Source organism: Camelina sativa, chromosome 4, assembly GCF_000633955.1.
Source record: "Camelina sativa cultivar DH55 chromosome 4, Cs, whole genome shotgun sequence".
Taxonomy (NCBI): Eukaryota; Viridiplantae; Streptophyta; class Magnoliopsida; order Brassicales; family Brassicaceae; genus Camelina; species Camelina sativa.
This window is the reverse complement of record NC_025688.1, coordinates 13,607,503-13,626,282: the sequence shown is the minus strand read 5'-3', so window position 1 is coordinate 13,626,282 and position 18,780 is coordinate 13,607,503. Positions and strand designations below refer to the sequence as shown.

Here is an 18,780-nt window from a genome sequence, read left to right as displayed (position 1 = left end):
CAAAAATAAACTGCAATAAACTTATGAATAAACTAGTCGTATGTATCGTACACACTACAATAGCTAATGGTATGAGAATCGATTATGTTTATGTAAAAATGTTACAACTTAGAACATACATCATCTGGAACATCATGATCCGTACGGTGCAGGTGCTGCAAATTAAATATCTTTAGCAATTTCCTCTCTCAAGTACAGTCATTACGATCTTTGCATATTGAATGCCTTTTTCTTAAGTCAAAGTCATTAAAGTACTTATCTTCTTCACATAGACTCCTTGCTCTAGTCTTCTATACATACTTCATAAGACGATGTGGTTATATGCAGGGCTTATATGTAAATATATTAACTTTATCTTATTATCAACACATACATTGATCAAATTATGAAATTTGATTTTTTTTTTTCTGTTTGTCAAAATCGTATGTTATACACAGCTAAGGAAATTGTGCATATATGTTCATTGAAAATATTTCTTATTTCATATTTCATTAACAAAAAAAAAATATTATTTCATATCTTATATATTGGCAATAGGTACAATTTGGTACTAATATGAAGTTATGAAATTGACACATGAATAGTTGACCATCCTACTTATAGCTAGCCATCATGAATAGGCAGCTTTCAGCTGCCTTTCTATGTTTAGTTTCACTAGATGGATTTATACATCTCATTTTTATGATAATACTAGAATTTGAATCCGCACACTCACAAAATTTTAAATTAAAATATTTTCTATCAATAAAAATTATTGAGTTCAAATATAATCATTTAAATTTTAGAGTTTAAATCTATAAAAAAACTAAACTTACTTTACTATAAGTGATATACATCATATATATTGTTGAAGATAATATTTCTTTTTATATCTATTTGCGCGGGATTTTAGTTTCAAATTTTTATCAATAAGAATCATTAAAAATAAATATAATTATTTGAAGATTAAAAGAAAAATCTATATAAACACCATACTTAGTTTATTAATATATATATATATATATATATATAAAAAATATATCATTTAGTGTCACAATAATATTTTTCTGGCAAATCAACAATATATCACATGGTAACAAAAAAAACACTTAAGAATCCTACTAAAAAAATAAACAATATTGTTGACAATCTTTTAACCTTTTATCTTTAGAAGAGTTCATTCCATATTCATATTTCATGAAAACATATTTTTAAAAGTTCTAACGTCGAATGTCGATCATTTACCTAATTATAGAGATCATTTAAACATATCGATATCTCACATTAAATGCAAATATACAAAGTTTCATGAACAGTTTTAGTGTTATATCGCTAAACGGGGTTGTCCAAGTGCATCACCTGTATGGTGAAACAGTTAAACCCGACAATGAATATCCGTTCACTAATCCAAGTTACATATTTTTCTAAAACCTCATATGTTATTTTCATATGTTAATTTTGTGATGCAACCTCGCTTTGTCTTCTCAAAAAAAACATAGTGTACTTTAAATATGTTGTTTTCTCAATTGTTTTGGGTTAAATGCATTTGATAAAATTGATGAAATCTCAAGCTTGTTTTTTATATATATATATATATATATTTATCATGTTCTAGAATTGGAGCTCCAGTTGATAATATGTTCTCTGAAATATGCTACAGAAATCACATGTCACTTTTTATAACGGCTTACATTCATTTTTTATATATTTGTTACCATTGATTTTGTTTTTTTAGATGAATTATTTTCTAAAACTCTTTTTCATAGTTTTCCCAAAAAAGTGTGACCCTTACAATGTCTTCGTTTTAGATCAAAAGCTTTAAGTTGAGTTGAGTAGTTAATATTTTATTTTTGTAAGTAAAATTTAATAATAAATTCTTGTAGTATATGTTTCTCAGAAACTAATATTTCGGTTCAATATTATTTTTATGTTTAGATTTTTATAAATACAATTACATAAATTATTGTTTTACTCCACCATGCATTAAAATCTTACTTTCATTCTAAAACTCATTAACTCACTCTAAGTTTTGGAATATGATTTTTTTGGTTAAAATTTGAATAATAACATTATTACTAAAACAAATTCATAGTATTATTTTTACTATTTTAAAATTTTCATTTATTTTACTTAATTCATTATTATATTTATGTTAATTATCTAGTAAATCAAATTTATATTAATTTTTAATATTTTAAAATTTAATTAATTTTACTTAGTTTTTTTTATTTTATTATTATTATTAATTATAACTAAGAAATATGTAATAAATGAAACTTAAAATAATATTTTTAATAAAAAAAAATATAACATTATTTAGTTGGATGCTGATGTAGAGAAAGTAGAAGAGAGAAAAGTTAACTTTATATATACTAGGATCGTGCCCGCGCTATGCCGCGGGAATATTTTTTTCTACTGTTTTATTTTAATCATTTTGAGGATAATTTTTGTATAGTGTTGACTCTCACCACATACTTTAACTATATCTTCTCGTTGTAGCTTTCCCACGGCGTTCATACTCTTACCTCTCATTATCTTTCTATTGCCAGAGGTAATTCCAATCTGTGAAGCCGTGTGGTTTACCGTATCTCTTACCGGATTCAAAGTGCGTCTCCGAAAAAATACAAAGCAACATCGTCATTTTGGTTGATTACTTTGTTATCTTCGATGAAAATCCAATATTCCAATCTTTCCTATTGTCTCCGTTAAGGTAAAGTATTGTAGAGTAGAAAATGAAAAGTGATGTGAAGGGAAAGGAACAACAAAGTTCACCGTAGTTCTCACAATTAATCACAAGCAGAGATCGAATATTGGATGTTCTTACAATTTTTCGGTTTGCTGAGTAATTGAACGATAACCATTTCTTCACCTATTTTATCTTTCTACAATTTGGGCTATTTACTTGGCTTTTAATTATAAATACAATTAGATTTCTATGTAATTGTATTTTGCTATTAGCCTGTTGGGCTTGGGTCATTTTAAAAAATGCAGCAAAATAACTTTAAAATGTGACATGGAAAGATAGATATTGGATATCAAAGTTGAACGGTATTAATTGTTAGAATTTGATTGGTTACCTGTTTTAACTGAGGTGTCAGCTCCAGGATTCTCCCAAATGCTCAGGTGTCAACATTGGAAAAAAGCGAATCTTACTTTTATTGTATTGATAGATTTATTATTACTCAAGAACTGAAGAGAAATACTAATTGAATACATGATTGCTTACGACAGTTCAATTCTTTTGGTCATATATCATGATCATAGTACAGTCACATACTCGCATATAACATTGATTGAAAATATCTCATTTGCACTCCAAATTTTAAGTAGAATATGTACGCATTTAGTCCAAATTTTGATGCCTAAACAAAGAGAGATGTGGGAACGAAGGAACAAAGAGGAACAGNGTATTATTTTTACTATTTTAAAATTTTCATTTATTTTACTTAATTCATTATTATATTTATGTTAATTATCTAGTAAATCAAATTTATATTAATTTTTAATATTTTAAAATTTAATTAATTTTACTTAGTTTTTTTTATTTTATTATTATTATTAATTATAACTAAGAAATATGTAATAAATGAAACTTAAAATAATATTTTTAATAAAAAAAAATATAACATTATTTAGTTGGATGCTGATGTAGAGAAAGTAGAAGAGAGAAAAGTTAACTTTATATATACTAGGATCGTGCCCGCGCTATGCCGCGGGAATATTTTTTTCTACTGTTTTATTTTAATCATTTTGAGGATAATTTTTGTATAGTGTTGACTCTCACCACATACTTTAACTATATCTTCTCGTTGTAGCTTTCCCACGGCGTTCATACTCTTACCTCTCATTATCTTTCTATTGCCAGAGGTAATTCCAATCTGTGAAGCCGTGTGGTTTACCGTATCTCTTACCGGATTCAAAGTGCGTCTCCGAAAAAATACAAAGCAACATCGTCATTTTGGTTGATTACTTTGTTATCTTCGATGAAAATCCAATATTCCAATCTTTCCTATTGTCTCCGTTAAGGTAAAGTATTGTAGAGTAGAAAATGAAAAGTGATGTGAAGGGAAAGGAACAACAAAGTTCACCGTAGTTCTCACAATTAATCACAAGCAGAGATCGAATATTGGATGTTCTTACAATTTTTCGGTTTGCTGAGTAATTGAACGATAACCATTTCTTCACCTATTTTATCTTTCTACAATTTGGGCTATTTACTTGGCTTTTAATTATAAATACAATTAGATTTCTATGTAATTGTATTTTGCTATTAGCCTGTTGGGCTTGGGTCATTTTAAAAAATGCAGCAAAATAACTTTAAAATGTGACATGGAAAGATAGATATTGGATATCAAAGTTGAACGGTATTAATTGTTAGAATTTGATTGGTTACCTGTTTTAACTGAGGTGTCAGCTCCAGGATTCTCCCAAATGCTCAGGTGTCAACATTGGAAAAAAGCGAATCTTACTTTTATTGTATTGATAGATTTATTATTACTCAAGAACTGAAGAGAAATACTAATTGAATACATGATTGCTTACGACAGTTCAATTCTTTTGGTCATATATCATGATCATAGTACAGTCACATACTCGCATATAACATTGATTGAAAATATCTCATTTGCACTCCAAATTTTAAGTAGAATATGTACGCATTTAGTCCAAATTTTGATGCCTAAACAAAGAGAGATGTGGGAACGAAGGAACAAAGAGGAACAGGTTCCTGTGGCAGACAGAGTTTATTGCCCAAATCCGAGGTGCTCGGCTTTAATGTCGAAAACGGGAGATGAAACTATAAGATGCTGTTTTCAATGCGGTGAACCCTTTTGCGTCAACTGCAAAGTTGCGTGGCATAGTAACTTGTCGTGCGACGATTACAAGAGATTGGGTCCAAATCCTACAGAAGATGATATAAAGCTCAAAGCTCTAGCAAATCAGAATATGTGGCGTCAATGTGGAAATTGCAACCACATGATTGAATTTTTGTCATGGTCATTGCATCAGAATAACCTGCAGGTATCATCATGATGATCACATATTCTCTAGCTATTATTATTCATTTTAATCTGTTTATGTTTTCACCCAATTATATCATTATCGTAATGTTTATGGTTGATGGATATATAGATGTGGCTACAAATTTTGCTACATATGTGGAGCACAATGGAAGAAAGGAGGATGCCCTCATCGAGAAAGGATTGTTGCAGAGTATGATCGTATATTTTTGGGCGCAGCGAGCGTTTACCTAGTTGTTTTTGTTTCCTTTTATTTTTATACCCATTAATATAAGAGATAAAACATTACTAATTNTTTTTTTTTTTTTTTTTTTTTTTTTGGTAACCTTTTGTTATCTCTTACTTGTTGTTCTCCATAAAATAGTACAACAGTCGTTTTTTATTTACGTGGAGGGTTTGTCAATTTTGCGTTTCGTGGCTCATCTTCTCCATGTTGGTTCGGATTACTGGTTTTATGTATGATATTTTAATTACTAAAAGTTAGCGGATTAACACAAAAACTAAGTTAAAAGATGATGCTTATTCAGAATCTATAATGATAAGTTATCAACTACACATTACACAATAAAGATGATTAAATCTTATTAGACCTTTTAAGTCTACAAATATCAACATTTTACATATGTAAATTCTAGTTTAATATATATATCTTATATAATAAGAGAAAGTTTTTTCTAATTTTTTCTAAAAATGTGACATTTGGCGCTCTACTTTTGTGATACATGTCATTCTCATTAATTTAAAATTTAAAATTCTATTTTTTTATTTGACTTTATTTTATTTGTATCTTATGTGGTGTATAGTTTGTTAAAAAAAGATAATTGTTGTATAGTTTGCTTTTTTAATTTTTTCCAACATTGTTACAAAAATATATTCCTTCCATTTTTTAGTTTTAGCATGAAGGAAGTTCAGGATCGGCAGAGGAGTTATGCCGATAGGAGGAGGAGAGATCTTGAGTTTCAGGTTGGAGATAGAAAATAATTTCAAAAATTAATTTATTGTTAATTATACTATTTAAATTAAAATGATTAGAAATAGAGACAATATATAGAAAATAAAAAAAATATATATTAAATTTCACACACTTTTCTCTTCAAGTTTTTTTCTTATAAAAACTGGTTAAACTTATAGTATAAGATATTTGTTTTATGATATCGTTTTAATAAATTATTTTAAAATTTATTTATCATATATAAAACTATTTTTTGTTAACTATTACTTTTAGATGATGACAATAAAATTAATATATAGGACAACATAAAATTATTTATCAAAATAATTAAGTAAGATCTTATATTTTTCTTTCTAGATTGTTTATCAGTTTTTTATTTTCCAAACAATAAAAAAATATAATTATGAACTATTTTACGAAAATACCATATATAGTTGACTTTGCTATAAGTAATGGTCTTATTACTGTAGTAACATACTGTTTAAATTATTTCAACAATATATTGTAATAAAAAATATTTAGTAATATGTACTTTAACTTTTCTCTTTTTCATGACCCTTCTATGAAATACTATATAACATATATAAATTATAAATTGTAGTTGAACCGTAGTATTATGAATATTATTTTTTAAGATATATATTAACAATTATATATGTACATTTCATATATAATTGAATAGAAACTTCATTTTATATTTGAAGTTAATAATACATAAATAAACCACGCATCGCGTGAACTACTTTCTAGTATAAAATAGAGATTGGTTCAGATTTCATCCTTTCGGAATCAGTGAGTAAATGCGCAAAAGCGATCTTCAAAGGTATTGGTAGAGGAGAGACATACATAGCAGAGCCATCTTGGATAAAATGGATTTTTTTGATACGAAATGTTTGTCCTGAAATCGTTGACTACGTAGTCAACTATTTATTTGTTCGTTATGCCAAACCTTTCAAGCGTGATTGATTCTATCGATCTATCCAAGATCTCTAGTCTTCAACTATGGCTGTGTTGTCATTATGGACATGAAATTTTTACCTTGTTATTACATCTTAGTCTTTTACTTTCTCTTTTTCCCTTTCTTCATATTTGTTTCAGTTTGTTTTAGAATCGAACATTCCGTATAAATAAAGGTGATTTAATTGGATATAAATGTTCTAGAATTGGTATGTATCATTATAATATCTTTGTACATACATTTATATTAGCTTCAAAATGTCTCAAACTCTTTTGAGTCTATTAGTAATGGACCTAACTCACTCCCAAAAGCTAGCTCAAAAGAGGAGGATTGCCACATACTATATATATTGCCCAAGAATGACAAACCCAACCGATGTGGGACAATATTCTAATACTGGACATCTGTAGCGTGAAGTTTATGGAACTGGACATCCACGGGTGGTCCACAATCGGAATTGGGCCTAGGCTATGATACCATATTAGTATTGGGCCTATAACTCACTCCCAAAATCTAGCTCAAGAGAGGAGGGTTGCCACATACTATATATATTCTAGTTTTCAAATATATATTTAGAACTTTGAGATCAAGATTAAAGAACAACTTTTCTTTATTAGCTTTAGAAAATTCCTCGAAAACTAAAGCTCTCCAAAACTCTCAATCACAAAACTCTCTCTTAAACTCACAATTCATATATTATGCTACAACTCATCATCTCTTTATATATAAATCTCCTTAGTATATTTTCCTAATCCTAATAGGAAAACTTCTAATTCTATAACTTCTATTATATTTAGATATCTCCTAAATATAATCTCCAATTTCCATTTCTTGGTAAGCTTGGTCTTCAAACTTACTCCAAGCTTACTCCAACATTTTCCCTCCTAAGCTTGAAATCTTCTTCAGCTACCTCTCTCATGCCAATGGGATCTCTCATCTCCTTGAATTTGTTCCTACCAAGTGCTTTGGTGAGGATATCAGCTTTCTGTTCATCCCCAGGAACATGTACCACCTCCACTTGTCCATTTTCAACACACTCTCTAATAAAGTGGTACCTTGTATGAATATGTTTACTACGACCATGGAACACCGGATTTTTTGTAAGAGCAATGGCTGACCGATTGTCAATTCGAATTGTAACCTTCTCACATGTCTCTCCTGTCACTTCTTCGAGTAGGTCCTGTAACCAAATAGCTTGTCTCGCTGCCTCAGTTTCGGCCATAAATTCAGCTTCACATGAAGACAAGGCAACTGTGTCTTGCTTTTGAGAACACCACGTTATTGGATTTTCTCCAAGGTAGAAGATGTGTCATGTTGTACTCTTACCGTCATCATGGTCGACATTGTAACTGCTATCGATGTAGCCTACTAACCTCGGCACCCTTGTTGTTGATTGTTTGAATGTCAAGACTAAGTTAACCGTTCCCTTTAAGTATCGCAAGCACTTCTTCATTGCGACACCATGTGATACCTTAGGATCCTGCATATACCGACTTAGGACTCCCACACAGTACGACAAGTCAGGTCGTGTATGCAATAGGTACCGTAGACATCCGATGTTTCTCCTGTAAGCAGTGGCGTCGATAGATTCTTCTTTCTCAGACTTGCTCAGCTTCAGACCTATCTCCATCGGTGTATGAACTGGATTGTAGTCTTGCATCCTAGCTTCTTCCAGAATCTTTAAGGCATATTGACGTTGATTTAGTGTGATACGTCCTTCATATTGACATACTTCAATCCCAAGATAGTATGTTAACTTCCCTAAATCACTCATGTCAAACTTCAATGCCATCTCCTCTTTGAACTGATCAATAACACTCTTGTTCGTTACTGTAACGAATAGATCATCAACCTATACTGCCACAACAAGTCGATTTCCCTCCACTACCTTTCTATAAACTGAGGGCTCCTTCGAACATTTGTTGAACTTTAACTCACAAAGAATTTGATTCAACTTGTTGTTCCAAACCCTTGCTGCTTGTCTTAGTCCATATAGAGCTTTGTTCAGCTTATAGACTTTGTCCTCTTTCCCTTTCTCTTCAAAGCCCTCTGGTTGACAAACATAAACAGTCTCTTTTAACTCTCCATGAAGGAATGATGTTTTCACATCCAGGTGATGTACTTCCCATCCGTTAGATGCTGCAATATTGACAAGAAGACGTATTCAAGCCGAGCAACAGGAGAAAAAACCTCTTCAAAGTCTATCCCATGACGTTGCAGATATCCTTTAGCAACGAGTCGTGCCTTGTGCTTGTTAATGCTGCCATCAGAGTTTTTCTTAAGCTTAAAAACCCATTTAAGACCAATCGGTTTTACTCCTTGAGGTAGATCAACAAGGTCCCATGTGTGGTTCTTATTTATAGATGTAATCTCATCCTCACATGCCATGATCCATTCTTTTGATTCACTTGCTTCATTGAAGTTCCACGGCTCATCATTTAAGTATAACAAAAGTTTTTCACCTTCTTCTTGGACAATAAGTAAGCATTCCTCCATTGATGACAAGACATAATCAGCAAGATACTTAGGTCTTGTGATTTTTCGAGTGGATCTTCTTAAAGGCACTTGTGACTGTTCTTGAATAACTTCCTCTGCAACTTTTGTCTCATTTCTGCAATCATCCTCTGTTTTTCTGATATTTTTGTTATTAACTCCGTCAATTCTTTCTGCTTCACCACTCATCATGTCCTCATGTATTCCATGATTACCAAATTCTCCAAACTTAATGCTGAAACTTCCATCACTTCCTAGCTCAGAATCAACCTCATTCCAGTTCCACCCTTTAGCTTCGTTGAACACGACATCTCTACTAACTATTATTCTCCGAGATTGTGGATCATATAACCGATATGCTTTGGAACCTGGTTCAGTTCCTAGATGAACTAACTCTCTTGATCGATCATCAAACTTCCTCAGATGTGGCTTATCCACTTTAGCGTATCCAATGCATCCAAAGACTCTTAAGTGGGCAATATTTGGCTTCGTACCTCGATACATCTCATACGGAGTTTTGTCTTCAAGGGCTCGTGTAGCAACTCTATTCAAGAGATAGGTTGAATGTCACACAGCTTCTCCCCACAAGTAATTTGGCATTCGCATGTGCTTTAGGATACTTCTGGTCATTTCCATAAGGGTTCTATTGCACCTTTCAACCACTCCGTTTTGTTGTGGTGTATATGGTGCAGTGAGATGCCTTTTGATCCCAGAATTGTCACAAAAATCCTTGAATTCATGAGAGACAAACTCTCCTCCCCTGTCTGTTCTAAACGTCTGTATCTTAGTTTCAGATTCTTGCTCTACCGTTCTCTTGAAAACTTTGAAGTTATCAAAGGCATCTCCCTTCTCTTTCAACAATATTGTCCACATATAGTGTGAGTAGACATCTATCAGCAAGAATATGTACCTATTACCTGCACTTGTGCTTGGCGTTATTGGTCCGCAGAGATCTCCATGAATAAGCTCTAAAGTTTTAGTTGCTCTGTACGAAGTAGCCTGTGGAAACGCTTGTCTGGCATGTTTCCCCATTAAGCAGGAACTACAAATCTCCTTATCAAAGATCATTGTTGGAATCCCTTGAACGATTTTCTTCTCAAACATAGATCTCAATGTTGCATAGTTAATATGACCTATCCTTGCATGCCATCTACTTGACTCGTTTTCTGCTGTCAGATTCAGCCTCGCAGTATCTCTTATGTCCATTCGAACTTTGTAGAGACAATTTAGTGATCTTTTTGCTTTGGCAAGGAGCTTTCCCATGATCATGCATTGTTAACACTTCTCCCCATAGCCTTATATCACATCCGGATTCAGTAGCTTGACCAAGACTGATGATATTGCTTTTCAAACCCGGTATATAGTATACCTCCGTCATTATCCTTGGTTCTCCATTGAGATCAGTGAAAGCAATGGTGCCTTTCTCTTTGATATCTATACAAGAGTCATCTCCGAAACGTACTTTACCCGTAATAGTGTGATCAATGGCATCAAAGTACCTTCGATCTCCGGTCATGTGATTGCTAGCTCCGTTATCGAGGTACCAGATATTTTCTTCTCCTGAGTTGGTTTCATACTTGCTAGGGATGCAACGTTTTTCATTGAGGTATACTACTTCATGGATCATAAGAGCATCGACACTTGTTGTTTCACTATGTTCTTCTTCTTGTGCTTCTTGTAGTTTCAGTAGGCTGTCAGGACAGTTAGAAGCAAAATGTCCTGTCTTGTCACACTGGTAGCATGTTATTTTTGACAAGTCTCGTCCGCCACCAAAACGTCCGCGAACTCTTCCTCTATAAGAAGATCTTCCTCCACGTCCTCTGTTTATGTATTCTCCATTGTAATCTCGATTATATTTTCCTTCCATGCTTGAGTACATTAACTTAGTTTGCTCATCTTGTGATTCTTCTTCCTCTTGAATCCTTTCTTCATAAGCCTTTAAACGTCCAACAATGTCTTCGAAACTTGTACTGTTAAGGTCCAATACTTGTTCCAAAGAAGCAACCATGTGTATATATTTTGCTCTTGGAAGACACTTGAGAAACTTTTTCACCAATTTTGGTACTTCAAGGGTTTCCCCTAATGCGGCGATCTTAGAAGTGATTTCAGATAGCTTTCCCACAAAATCATCGATCTTCTCTGAGTCTTTCATACTTAGGGGTTCGAATTCAGCCATAAGTGTCTGCAAGCGTGTTTCCTTAACCCTCTCTGCTCCTACATGCCTTGCTTTGATTGCCTCCCATATTTTCTTACCTGTATCAAGTTCGTCGACTTGTAGTGTAAGAGACTCCGGTATGGATTGGATAAGTAGAGCAATGGCCATATTATTCTTTTCTTCATTGATGGTGTCTGTTGCAGCTTCTGGTTCAATAGCTTCCCACACCTTATGGACCCTAAGTGTGATTTTCATCTTTATTGCCCATACAGTGTAGTTCGTTGGATTCAACATCGGACAAGAGATAGAAGAAGCTCCTCCTCCTTCTTTTGGTTTAACGGTGGAGACGGTAAGATCTCCCATCCTTCACAATCGTTCTGAAGCTCTGATACCAAATCTAGTTTTCAAATATATATTTAGAACTTTGAGATCAAGATTAAAGAACAACTTTTCTTTATTAGCTTTAGAAAAATTCCTCAAAAACTAAAGCTCTCCAAAACTCTCAATCACAAAACTCTCTCTTAAACTCACAATTCATATATTATGCTACAACCCAACATCTCTTTATATATAAATCTCCTTAGTATATTTTTCTAATCCTAATAGGAAAACTTCTAATTCTATAACTTCTATTATATTTAGATATCTCCTAAATATAATCTCCAATTTTCATTTCTTGGTAAGCTTGGTCTTCAAACTTACTTCAAGCTTACTCCAACATATATTGCCCAAGAATGAAAAACCCAACCGATGTGGGACAATATTCTAATAGAGTCGACTTAAACTCGAAATCCCACTTCGTCCTAACGATATTGTGTTCTCCGTGCAGTCATGTGATTATTTTTTCCTTTTTTGAGTTGAGTTACAATGACAATCTCTTGTCGTCCCAAAAACGTTTTGACCGGTATCAAAGTTTCAGGTGTCTTTTGGGCCCCAGAGTTCGAAACTTGGAGTCGATACGTCATCAACCCCAAAACTCTTGCCTCGAACACGTCCATAGTTAAATATGCTATTGGCTAATGGATTATTGCGATACATGAGCACTAATCGTAATGTTTAATTCATGAATGTCACTTTCACATGTGTTCATAAACAAAATCTCAAGTGTTGACATAAATATATTTTATGTTGTCTATTCTCAACATTAACTTTTCGAGCGGAAACTATAAGATTTTAGTAGCGCATCAAAAAAATTCGTTTTACGTTGAACAAAACTCGTATGTTTCAAAAAAAAAAAAATCAGTAAATTAAATCTCCTACGTTATATGTTAATGGAATTTAAAAAAAATATATATTTCTCTTAATTAAAATTTTATAAAATAACTAAATATTACAGTCCTAAGACCATCATTAGCCCAATACCACTCTCAACGTTCCTTTAAAAAAATATATATATATATATATATTATTTTAATTATAATTAATTGTAGCCATTCAAAAGTTGACACATGTTAATATTTGTTGAAAATCGTTGCTTCCACAAGCAACAGAAGAAACAATTCTCTTCTTACTAAACCAAATAATGAATTTTTTTATTTTGTTTCTGGTCCTATTCATAAGAGTAACTGTCGGAGCATTTCCCACTAATAATGCTCAGTCCTAACTCCTAACAATACTAATTTATATGATAGTTTTGATATACTTTCAAATCGCTCAACACTTTAAAATCTCCTAAACGTAATTAAAAGTTTAAGTAGGTAGGTGCACCAGCCAATTCCACTTGCATCTATTTCGTCTCCTTTTGTGTCTATAATAATATATAGACTATTTTTGTAAAGTGAAAGTTTGAACATTTATAATACCCATAAACAAGTAGAGAGGTAAGTAAGTAGTGGTATTGGTTCTGCTGCCAAAGAACAACATGGATATGCTTACCACCATTCTCAATCTTCTTGTTCCTCCTATTACTATCATCTTTCTAACAAATTGAAACCAAACAAAAATAGAAAATGGTTTCATACTTTTAAAGTAAAAACTGAAATAAAATTAATTTATGATAGATTAATTCAAAAATATAGAAGATTTTCTAATATATATATATATATCACATTATATTCAATAATCATATATATTATATTAAAGATACAACTCAAATTTTTATTTAATAGTATTCTGTAAGTTACAGTTTGACTGTCTTTAAAACATATGTACTAAAAAAAATGGTATCATAACATAATTGTTTTATCTCCCCCCATGAAATAACAGAAAACAAGAGTTTCAAAATTAATTTATTGTTAATTATACTATTATTTTAAAATTATTAGAAATAGAGACAATTTATAGAAGAAAAACATATTTATATTAAATTTGATACACTTTTATTTTCATGAATTTTATAAAAAATTAGTTAGACTTAGAGTATAAGATATTTGTTTTGTGATAAGATATTTTGATATATATATATATATATATAGTTAAATCTTTTTAATCAGGTTTGATCTTTATATATACAATCGTCGATCAAGTGAAATCACAACATAGAGACGACATCAAATTGTTATGATACAAACAAACTCCCACATTGGCATATTAGAAAGAAAAATTCTTGGGTTCATCTCTAGGGGTGAATAACTCTCATTCACCCCTCTTAATTAACCAATTAGAGTATAACAATATGTCATGTCATATCATATTAAAAAAATAAAATTAAAATAAAAATAAAAAGACAAAACAAATTAAGGAAACAGATTATGTAGATTTTCTATTAAGAAAATTATGTTAGTTTAGGTTTACAAAAAAGGATTAGAGTTTAAATTTATAATTTTAAAAATTATATTTCAGTTTGGCTTTATAAAAGAATGGTTATGATTTAGATTTTATAATTAAACAAAATTATATATCGGTTTAGGTTTACAAAAGAGTGGTTAGAGTTTAGATTTTTCAATTAAACGAAATTATATGTCGGTTTGGATTTACAAAAGAGTTGTTAGAGTTAAGATTTTACAATTAATCGAAATTATATGTCGGTTTGGGTTTACAAATGAGATGGTAAGAGTTTAGATTTTACAATTAGAACAAAATTATATATCGGTTTGGTTTATAAAAAATGGTTAGGGTTTAGATGTGATAATTAAAAACTGTAATATAATATTTGAATTAACAATTTTAAAATTGATTGATCTACATAATTTGTTTCATTAATTAAGATTTGTTTCATTAATTTAAAGGGGGTAAATTGTCTATTAGAACATAAGTTTCTAATATATAATCCAAATCTAACTCCAATTAGTATAAAATCTTATGGAAAAGAGCCTAATATAACATATTTGTGCGGATTTTGTCACTTGGACCCAAAACAGACAATATCATACTAGTGGGGGAGTTAGTTTGGAATTGGAAAGCCCAACATAAATTATATAGAGCTTGTGGTTCTACAATCCACATAATGTTACTTCTCATAATCGTTATCCCCTGAATTATCTCGGTTCCAGACTACTAGTTTGGAGTGACATTTCATAAGCAAAGTAAAAACCTCAGGTGATTTCACCTTCATAGTTGGGGAGCCTAAAAACCTCAGGCTTGGTGGTACATAAATGTAAAAGAGGAATATGTCTTCATCATCCCTGAGAAAAGATCATCCCTGAGAAAAGCAGGGAACAGTGAATGTCAAATTCAAAACCCATGGGAATGCTTTATGTTGGCACTACTAATAATTGTGACTTAGTAGTCTCATGTCAAGGCTTTAGGTTAATTTTCTAGGAGAAACTTGATTAAAATTTTGAATATTTTGTATCATAATTTTCTTTGTTTGTGGTACCTAGCTAGCAAAAATATATATATATATATATATAACATATATAAACAACTAAACAAGGTATGAAATGAACGAAAAGAGAAACAAGTTTTTGATGAAAGGTTAATGAAAAAAGCTACAAAGCTTACTATCCAAATTTGTTCGACAATATCTTACATTCTAGTGACATCTGGGTTGCAACAACATCAAATGAAATACAGAATTTTACAATAAATTAAATGGAAGAAACTATCTTACCAAAATCCAAATCGTCTTATCTCTTGTGCAATCTAACCGGATAAACTATAATTCATTATAAAATTTTTTTTGACAAAATATATGCAAAAATACATTTAACAATATACAAAATATATAACTAAAGTTATTAATTTGTTACTTTATCAATACAATACAACTTCAGCTTTTGTATTGAAGCTGACACATGAGAAAAAATCTGTAACCAATTACATTGATTTCTTCTTCTTTCTACTAATCGAAAAAACCAAAATTTAAGAATCTCCGCCGCCGATCCAATACCTTCTCCGTCGAGTTCTTTTCCCTGCAAACCAGGAGTGTGCCGGTCCCCGTTTTGTTTTCCGATCAACCCTCCAACGTCTATGTTAGTGAATTCTTCTTCCTTTTTGATGTTCAATTATCTTTTGGATTATGTTCCGGAGAAGACTTTAGATGTTCAGATTTTGTTCTTCTCTGAGTTTGAAATTATATATATAGAAATGAAAAGATGAAGCTTTATCTAGATTGTGGGAATTTATATCCTTGTTCTGTTATGTGTGACCCTTTAGGTGGCTTCAAATTCCACGGAAGTGGAGATAGGAAGTCAAGAAATTGTGAAAAAATCCGAGCTTGATCTGTGCTCCAGTTATGGCGGATTCAATAGACATGATGGTGCTGACTTGGTTGAAGTTCGATTAGATTGGCTTAAGGATTTCAACCCTCTTGAGGAAGACCAACAATCTGCATCCATATCTATTAAAAAAGGTGGTAAGTCAAAAGGATTACTCGTCTATGGACTCAAGTAATTGTCTTTGGGAAATCTCTAAGAAGAGGGTTCATCATTTATGTCTGCAAAATTGTCACTTTTTACATTTCACTTGTGTTATGGTGTCCTGTTAAATAATCTTGTGGGTTTTACACTATTTTTTGTTTTCCATAGTAGAGCATAGACTTTGTTTCGCCTTTTCTTAATAAGAAAATGCATATACTTTTGTTGTTGAGTGGGCTATATGTGTTCAGTGTTCTTAAATTTAAACTGATTCAATGGTTTGTTTATGTGTTTCATTTTCTTTTGTTTGTTCTCTCAAGTTTCATCACTCTCTGACTTATCCAAATTGTGAATGTAAGTCAGTAACCAAAGTGATATTGTTATTGGTTTAACCTGAGTGTGTATTGTTGTTGCTCTTTGATTTTAGTTTATGGATCTCCAGACTCTTATTTAAACTAATGATATTCAGTTGTCTATATTTGTTTTCTTTTAATGTTTAGAACGAACCGTTTAGTGAGCTGAGGATTTATCCAATTAGCAGCGGTTTTTCACCATGGATGCGGCTGGCGAAAGTTCTTCTAATCAAAAAAATGAGGTAGGAGAGAAGCCTGTGATTGTTCGAGTTAAGAAAAAAAATGGGACAGTCTCTGCTAGATGCTTTCTGTAAGTTTCTTCACTCTCTCTTTGCTCTATGTCCTCTGTTTGCTGCTCTTGGTCTTTTTCTCCGTCTGTAGCTATTATGTGGACGGGGAAGAACGGATTTTGTTTTGGCATTTAGGGTTAGAGATAAATGAAAGACCACTCAAACGGCAGACTCTGGATTTATCAAAGCTATCTATTTCAAATTCGGGCGAGAGTGGTAACTCTATTTTATCTCTGGATTTTTGTACTTGTATTGTTATGGTTTGGACTCTCTGAAGCTTCAGTATTGTTCTATAGGTTCATCTGTGGCAGAGGACGTGAAACCGAAGAAGGTGCTACACCAAAGAAATATTCAAAGAAACTAAGCAAACAAGAAAAAATATGCTCAAGAGCAAGAGATACCCCTTTTGTCGTGTTTGTGCTACAATCTGTATCTCTTCAAAGAAATCTCCTCTGCCTTCTCTATTCACCTACAGGTTTGTTTTCTGTATTCAAAGCTTGACACTTTTTAATGTTTGATATGGAACTTCCTGGTGTCTTCTTTCCCTTTGTGGAGTAAATTTTTTTTTTGGTATGATGTCTGCTTTCTAGACCAAAATGGGAAGGTGGTCAATATGGAGGTGATCAAAAGGAGCGACAGGATGTGCTCCGATTGGCCATGGAGTTGGGAGCTGATTACGTTGATGTTGAACTTCAGGTTAGTGCCGTTAAAAATTATGAATTTTAGTATTCAGAAGGTGTTTCGATGCTAGCTTATCAGTTTCTCTTTACTCTATGTTTGCTCTGTTAAGGTTGCAACTGAGTTCATCAGATCGATTGACGGAAAGAAGCCTGAGAATTTCAAAGTAATTGTTTCATCGCACAACTATGAGAATACCCCTTCCGTTGAAGATCTCAATGACCTTGTTGCAAGAATACAACAGAGTGGAGCCGACATAGTGAAGATTGCTACTACTGCTGTGGACATCACAGATGTTGCTCGCATGTTCCATATAACCTCAAATGCTCAAGTAAGTGTCTTGCTTACCAGCATGAAGTAAATCAAGTGTTTTCCGACCTCTGAATGTGATTCCCTTATGTCACCATCTAAACTCTTCACTCAAATTTCAGGTTCCCACAATTGGGCTTACTATGGGCAAGAGAGGTCTGATGTCTCGGATTCTTTGTTCCAAATTTGGTGGTTATCTGACCTTTGGCACCTTAGCTTCTGGAAAAGTTTCTGCGCCAGGTCAACCAACGATCAAAGATCTGTAATTCAAGAACAAGCTCTTGCTGCTGCTATTTTTTTAATTATTATTGCAAACAACATATAAAAATTATCTTTAAAATAATTAAAATATAAACAAAATAAAAAATAAGTTTGTAGCGTAGCGCGGGTACTATCCTAGTTATATTTAAAACTACAAAACGAGTCTAGAGTCATCATATTCTTGATTGGTGGAGAAGTGGTGTTACTGTATATATATATTAGAAAATAAAACGGCTTAGTTATATCAATCAATACAATAAAACTAGAATGTGTTGCTCTCCTTATCTGATAACTCAACATTTTAGGCTTTTCTTAGCTTACATCTCATTAAAATTGTTAGCCAATAAAAAAATTTTAAATAATACAACTCAACATGTCTCAATCTATAATAAGTCTTTTTTTTCCATGTCACTTTTTCTTTTAAACTTGATATTATTTTGTTGGGCTTAGTTTTAAAATAAGTGGGCTTAAAGTTATCCATTGTCAATGACGCAAGATTATATATATATTATTTTCTATTTCTGGTGGAATCGATTCGGATCGTGATGACTTTTTTATGAAAAGGTGTCATGTAACCTTGAGGAGAAGTGAGAAGCTA

General features: G+C 32.0%; 1 protein-coding gene across 3 annotated transcripts; it reads left to right on the top strand.

Annotated features, from left to right (window-relative positions):
• LOC104780456 (bifunctional 3-dehydroquinate dehydratase/shikimate dehydrogenase, chloroplastic-like) lies at window positions 15,697–18,183 on the top strand (the record flags this gene model as incomplete). 3 transcript variants are annotated; one of them, XM_019244637.1, is given in 8 exon segments in its annotated part: window positions 15,697–15,907; window positions 16,092–16,290; window positions 16,792–16,954; window positions 17,070–17,150; window positions 17,231–17,409; window positions 17,525–17,630; window positions 17,725–17,943; window positions 18,044–18,183. In XM_019244637.1, coding segments are annotated over 4 exon segments (560 nt in total), but the record flags the coding sequence as incomplete, so codon positions are not given.